The 7,308-nt window shown below is 30.5% G+C and overlaps 2 protein-coding genes across 2 annotated transcripts; both read left to right on the top strand.

The window, feature by feature from the left end:
• The first annotated feature begins 787 nt into the window (after positions 1–787).
• LOC133171713 (WAP four-disulfide core domain protein 18-like) lies at positions 788–2,492 on the top strand. The gene is made up of 4 exons (XM_061306502.1): positions 788–893; positions 1,557–1,574; positions 1,752–1,862; positions 2,340–2,492. Exons 1-4 carry the CDS (start codon positions 848–850, stop codon positions 2,411–2,413), a joined length of 249 nt encoding a protein of 82 aa, XP_061162486.1. The 5' UTR covers positions 788–847; the 3' UTR covers positions 2,414–2,492.
• Positions 2,493–4,842: 2,350 nt separating this feature from the next.
• On the top strand, positions 4,843–6,776 carry LOC133171714 (perlwapin-like protein). The gene is made up of 4 exons (XM_061306503.1): positions 4,843–4,935; positions 5,983–6,000; positions 6,152–6,262; positions 6,682–6,776. Exons 1-4 carry the CDS (start codon positions 4,890–4,892, stop codon positions 6,753–6,755), a joined length of 249 nt encoding a protein of 82 aa, XP_061162487.1. The 5' UTR covers positions 4,843–4,889; the 3' UTR covers positions 6,756–6,776.
• Positions 6,777–7,308: the final 532 nt, after the last annotated feature.

Raw genomic sequence — 7,308 nt, 5'->3', positions numbered from 1 at the left:
CATAATTCAACCGCCTACGTGTATTTGTTGTAGCACTCGGATTTTGCAAAATTATATGTATGTATGAAAAAATTCTAATTATGTAATAAGCTTGAATGGATTAATTATCTCTCTTTCAAAAAAAAGAGAAAAGGTTTGTTTAAAGTATGAAAAATAGTGTATCCTTCGTTATATACGTTCTGTTTCCAAATTCCATTGTGTATTTAATGTATAAATAATTTAACGAATTTCTAGTAAATCTCAAATACGACTTGTAAGTTAAGCAGAAAAAAAAATCAAAGTTATGCCAGCCAAATTAAAAATGTATGCTTATATTTTGTCGGTCTATAGCAAGAAAAAAAGGCTTTTTAGGTGTCAGTTAATCATAAAACTTAGTATATCTCGAACACACGCTAATGTATTCATACTAATCGCATGCTTGATAGACGCTCCGCCTTCTCATTCTAATAATACAATGACCTACATAGCTGTAATGGCGAAACCGGGATTTTACAGTGAAGTATACGATTTTATTTAATCGATATAATGTATATATTGAAAGTCTCTTTCCCAAAAAAATCTTTTATGAGTATTTATACAGACTATGCTTGAAAACTTTAGTTATTATACAACAACGTTCTGATTTGAAAAGGTAATATTCTGCATTTAAAAAGGGGCGAGAAAGCAGTGTTATGAAGATTCATTCTTCCATATAAGGGATAGTTGTACGTGAGTTTAGTCTGTTTAAGTCATGTTATTGTCCTTTACTGAATATATTGCACTGATAAGAAATGTACAGATTAAGATTGATAGTGGTTTAAGGTCGACCATAGTCTCGAGCGAATTAAGTCATCAACTGCCTGAAATCATGAAAGCAGCCATTCTTTTTCTTGTGTGTATTACACTGGTGTCAGGTAAATTTATTAAATTTTAGGTTTGTACAATGATAAAAGATGTTTATCAAAGAAACGTTTTTTTTAAACAGACTTGATATTAAGAAAAATGAGGGCAAACAAAAACAAAAATAGTGTATCCTTCGTTATATACGGAGCAATAGTTCCAAAGACATATTAAATGCTATTCCAAGGACTATTTCTACACTCATTTCATTTCCTTGATAAAAATTACTCATATCAGATAACCTTTCATTTCTGTTATAAATGTGAAAAATATATTATTGTCAATACATTGTACATTTTATGCACATTAATTAAGGCATCAATCTATTGCAAATATTTATTTGTAGCTTACTGCTTTTTAAAATCATACTTCTAGAGATAAACATGACTGTTGTGAACAGTCCGTAATAGCTTAAAAATATCCTTAAATTTGATAAGCTTAGAAACATCTGAAACACATGGACGATTTTCGATGAATTATCAGATGTACTTTTGTTTACAAAATTAATTGATATCCAAATAATAAGTACTTGCATACTAAAAGCTTGCGAAAAGATTTTTAAATTTTGAAAAAATTCCCTTTTTATTTGCTTCAATTTACGAAGGTTTTAAATATTTTTCTTATTTTCTGTATTCTTACTCATTGTAAGACAAATGATGTTGATTTATATTTTTCAGCATTCAAACTAGAGAATGGTAAAGTATTAATTGTATGTTAACTGTTTTTGTAAGAAAAAAAAAAGAAATTCTAGAGATTATCTTACATGTAAGAGCTCTGAGTCCACTGCGCGTTTATAAACTTATCAAAGAGGAAAACTGGAACATTGAATTCCTTCAGTTAATAAACGACCATAGACTGGTTTCTCTTTACAGCCAAAAGAGCTACACATACTGGGCAGTGTCCGCTAGTAGACACGAATCTCTTCGGTATTTGCATGTATGATCCTGCAATAAATTGTCTGAGTGATGATCAATGTAAACCAAGTAAGTGATGAAGTTATACATATATCTTTATATTGAAATGAATATTATTTTTCTCTCCACTTTCAATGTTCTTGAAATAGAAGTGCACATGTAAAAATATTTTAATATCATGTCCAATTTATTCATTTAAAATCAAAACATAAATTCTTCATCTTTAAAGGTTTAAACAGTATGTTTTCAAATATACATGAATTGTACTTTTTTCTGGTATTTTCCTATTTAGAGATGAATTGTACCTGATGCAGACAAAAAAAACGATTCCTTTTGATATATGAATTTACAGAAATACATATACAGTTGATATTCGATATCTCGAACACTATGGATATTTCGAAGTGATTTGAAAATCCCGACCCTTATTCTTTAATATGTATTTTACCCTAGATATCTCGAATCCTCGAACATAAATGTATCGATTAAATTCGAAATATCGAGGTTGGACTCTATATTGAACCATAATTCATGTTTCTTTTTCAGCGGAGAAATGTTGTCCAAGTGGCTGCAACAAGATGTGCAAGACAGCTGTTCACCATCAGTTGCTTTTGTCTTAAACATGCAACTCAAAACAATCAATAACCTTACAATGATAATTACATGTATCAGTAAAAATACTGATTTCTGTTGGTAAATTCGATAAAAAAAATTCTCAACTTAATCACTGGATTTTGATAATTTATAAGAACTAAAGGAGGGGAAAAACCAAATGCATATAGTTTGTGGTTTTAAATTGAATTAGAGCTCATGCATTTTCACTAAAGAATCGCATAAGCTGAGTGAGAAAAAATCCACTTTATGACATATCAGTAATCTACAGCAGCATTCATATGTGTATACTTACATGTACTACAAGCAATGATTTTGTTAATTGTTGCCAAATGTAATTTATGCAAGCCTGTCCAAAGGAAATATGCAACTCGAATTGGAAAATTATTTGTGATATGATATAATGTATTTATTTTTCTCAAGTTTATATACAAATGTACAAGTATGTTAAAATACTTAATACTGTTCCCCCCACCTCACTTTTTTGCACCCTTTCACCCCCTTTTTCCTTTCTTTAATTTTATCTCTGTATATAAAGCTTTCACAGTGAATATTCATTAAAATGTACAATATGTCATATACAATTTTAATGTGATTTTGAAATGCAACATATATTTACTACAAAGAAATTATATTTAATATGAAGTATCAGGCAGTAGAAATGAAAGTATGTATTGAATGTTAACTAATATATTGTATAGTCTGTATATGTGAAAGCACAAATAAAATCTATGAATTAAAAAAAAAAAAATATGCAACTCGTAAAAAAGATAAAGAATATACAATTATTAAGTAAATAAATGTCAGTAAATCGAACTAGAACATATAGCTGCAGATTTTTACCACTCTGGTTGAGAAAATTCGGATAGACAAACCAGAGCTACAGATCCAAGCATTGTAATAATCTTCGATTAATGCCGCTGCTTTTTTATCGCTCACTTCGGTTAGTTCTTATTCTCAGAACAAATATTACATTAATGTACCTATGTATTACAATTTGAACAACTGCCTATTTGAAAAGTTATACAAATGTAGCATTAGCTTCAAACACTGCACATATCTCTCAGCTACTTAATCATTACAATTTGGACAATTGCCTATTTGAAAAATTATGCAAATGTAGCATTAGTTTCTAACACCGCACATATCCCTCACCTACTTAATCATTACAATTTTGACAATTGCTTATTTGAAAAATTATGAAAATGTAGCATTAGCTTCTAACACCGCACATATCTCTCACCTACTTAATCAATTGCCTATTTGAAAAATTATACAAATGTAGCATTAGCTTCTAACATTGCACATATCTCTCACCTATTTAATCATTACAATTTGGACAATTGCCTATTTGAAAAATTATACAAATGTAGCATTAGCTTCTAACACTGCATATCTCTCTCACCTACTTAATCATGTGAAAAAGGTGAAGATAACGAGATTGTGATCGATCTCAAAAATCCTTTTAACAATACAAATTTGTAAACCAGGCAATAAAACACGGACCCCTGAAAACTGTAAAGGCGGAGTCAAGTGCCTAGGAGGAGCGAGCATTACCCGTCGACCTGTTAACTCGTCCTAAAAGGACCCCCCCCCCCCCAGAATAATCCATAGTAAAAATCATTAAAGATGTCAGTGAAAATTTGACCCAATAGCAGGTTGTATATCTTTAATTATATATATATATATATATATATATATATATATATATATATATATATATATATATATATATATATATATATATATATATATATATATATATATATATATATTGTATATCCGGAAGCTGATACGGCTATTGTGAGGTCAGGCATATCGCATATGTAAAAATTAATTAATTTATTATTGAGTATTAATAAAACAGAATTACAGTCGTTTACAGTAAGATTGGAATGTTAATGTGAGGAAGTAAACCTTGTTCCAATGGAAGTACGGTATAATGTATATCAATTCTTCCGGGAGGGTTCTTTACTATATATGGGGAAATACTTACTACAAGTATATGACACCGACGGACGTTAGAAATCAAAGTCGTTGGTTGTTATTACTGTATATGACCTGAAGTATGGAAGTCCCGTGTCACAGATCGAAAACGAACCCTTTACTACTTACGGCCGTAAGGCATAGATCAAAATTTGTGGCATTTTACCCAATACAGGTGATGTCTCCATATGAGTGAAAAAGTTTGAGATTAGGCGTAAAACAACAACAATCGATCAATCAATTCAATCAGAAGGATTTATATATGTTATTCTTTTATTTCTTACATGTATATGTAATTGTATGTGTAGACATCATCGATATCTTATTCCGGAAATTCCATATATAAGGGATAGTCTTACGTGATTTTAGTTTGTTTGAGTCATATTACTATCCTTTATTGAATATACTGCACTGATAAGAAATGTACAAATTAAGATTGATAGTGGTTGAAAGTCGGCCATATTCTCGAGCGAATTTAGTCATCAACTGCCTGGAATCATGAAAGCAGCTATTCTTTTTCTTGCGTGTGTTACACTGGTGTCAGGTAAATTTATTAAATTCTTGGTTTGCATAATCACAAAAGATGTTCATCAAAGTAGAGTCTTTTTAAACACACTTTCTTTAGAAGAAATGAGAGCAAACAAAAAAAATTGAAAAATTGCTCCTCATCGATCGAAGAGAAGCAAAATTCCAAAGACATAGTAAATGCTATTTCAAGCACCTTTTCCACATTCATTTCATTGATAACAAAAAACTACTTATATCAGATAATCTTTTTTATGAAAATTATATTATTGTAAATATATTCCACTTTTTATGCAGAGTAAATAATGCATCAATCTATGGCAAATATTTATTTATTTATTAGCTTCTCTCTTTTAAAAATCACACTTCTACAGATAAACATGACTGTTGCGCACAGTCCGTACTAGCTATAGCTTAAAAATATCCTTAAATTTGATAAGCTTAGAAACATCTAAAACACATGTACTTTTATTAACAATAAAATATGGAGATAACGAGTAGTATTCCAGCTCATAGTCCATTTAAACAATACAAATCGGGAGCAGAGCAAACACGGACCTCAAAAAACATCGCAGGCGGGATCAGGTGCCATGGAGGAGTAAGCATCCCCTGCCGAACGGTCGTCCCTCTCCCCCCTCCCCCTTTTCGTCATTATCAGGAAAAATGGAAAATCCGTAGACAGTTCAGTGTGTTAATAATGGCCTAACAATTATCATGGAAAACGTCATTCAGCATTTGACTTAATGATAGATTGTATTTGCTGACAAGGTCATTGTATCGACCATAGAACTTGCAAAATGATGACTTTAAATGAGACTGTTGATATCCTTGTTTTATCAAATTGTTTATCAATAACTTGCCTCGGTTTAGAAACTGTTCGTACGTAGAAATTATTAATACCCAAATTAGTACTTGCATACCAAAAGCTGTCAAATAGATTTTTAAATTCTTAAAACGTTCCACTTTAATTTTCGTCAATTTATAATTACGAATGTTTAAAATACTTTTCTAATTTTCTGTATTTTTAATCATTCTAAGATAAATGATGTTGATTTATATTTTTCAGCATTCAAACTAGAGAATGGTAAAGTATAGATTTGTGAGTAAAATAGAATCTATAGAGAATATCTTAAATGTAATATCTCAGAGTCCATTGCACGTTTAAAATTATTAAAGAGGAGTACTGGAACATTCCTTAACTTAGTAAGCGATCATAGACTTGTTCCTCTTTACAGTCAAAAGAGCTACGCATGCTGGGCAGTGTCCCCTTGTGGACACGAATGTTCTTGGATTTTGCATGTATGATCCCACAAAAAATTGCTTGAGTGATGATCAATGCAGACCAAGTAAGTGATGAAGAAATGTATATATCTTTATTTAAGAAATAAATAAGTTTAAAAACTTCACTAGGAAATGAAGTGGGTCGGTCACGTGATCACATCCTGTGAAGGCCGAGGACCTTCTCAGTAGATTTGATCACGTAAAGAACTCTATGAATTCTTCATCTCTGATACTCTGAAGGTGTAAATAGTATGTTTTAAAATATACATGCATTGTAACCTTCTGATATTTTCCTATTTAGAGATGAATTGGACCTGCTTACAAAAGAGCTTTCATACAGGCTTTTAATTTCATTATTTCGTGAAAACACTTTCTGACAAAACTTTTTTTCAAAAGCCACAACTTCAAAGACTTTCAATCATCCATTTAAAACATGGATAATTTACAGAAATACATTGAACCATAATTTATGTTTCTTTTTCAGCGGAGAAATGTTGTCCAAGTGGCTGCAACAAGATGTGCATGATAGCTGTTCACCATCAGCTGCTGTTGTCCTAAACATGCAACTTAAAACAATCAATAACCTTACAGACAATGATAATTACATGTATCAGTAATAAAACTGATTTCTTCTGGTTTATTTCAAATAAATAAAGAAGAAATCATCTGCACAAGTTGGTGATTTATTATTTATTATTTTAATTTATGAAATCTCTTTAACCAATGAAACATGCTTAAGGGACACTGATCTAATGAACAAAACAGACCTTAAGCCAAAGGTAACACGGAATAGTCACAGAAAGAAAGAGAAGTCTTAACTTTAGCTCAAAATTCAATTGTATCAATGAATCATAAATTTACTATTTGAAAAGGACGGTATTTTTTTTAAAAATACTTTGTGAACACTTTCAAAATTTTCATCTTAATGTTTGAATGCGATTAGAGCTGATGCATTCACATGAAAAAAATGAGTTGAATGAGGAAAAAAATTCTCGTAATGACATATCAGTATTCTACAAGAGGATATTTATGTTATTCATGCTAAACTAAAATGAACCTCCAAATAATGTATAAAGGAAACGCGAATTACAAGAATGCAATTGAAAAAAAT

Source organism: Saccostrea echinata, unplaced genomic scaffold (genome assembly GCF_033153115.1).
Source record: "Saccostrea echinata isolate AGI-Se365-2 ecotype Australia unplaced genomic scaffold, CSIRO_AGI_Sech_v1 ptg000054l, whole genome shotgun sequence".
NCBI classification, from domain to species: domain Eukaryota; kingdom Metazoa; phylum Mollusca; class Bivalvia; order Ostreida; family Ostreidae; genus Saccostrea; species Saccostrea echinata.
Note: the sequence above shows the minus strand (reverse complement) of the source record. Positions and strands in the feature narration are given on the sequence as shown.

Bases quoted from the DNA above. Each gene is read 5' to 3' on its own strand.
- LOC133171713 (XM_061306502.1), top strand. From the start codon at position 848: ATGAAAGCAGCCATTCTTTTTCTTGTGTGTATTACACTGGTGTCAG. The intron at 1,863-2,339 runs GTAAGTGATGAA...TTTCTTTTTCAG, and splicing joins TGATGATCAATGTAAACCAA to CGGAGAAATGTTGTCCAAGT.
- LOC133171714 (XM_061306503.1), top strand. From the start codon at position 4,890: ATGAAAGCAGCTATTCTTTTTCTTGCGTGTGTTACACTGGTGTCAG. The intron at 6,263-6,681 runs GTAAGTGATGAA...TTTCTTTTTCAG, and splicing joins TGATGATCAATGCAGACCAA to CGGAGAAATGTTGTCCAAGT.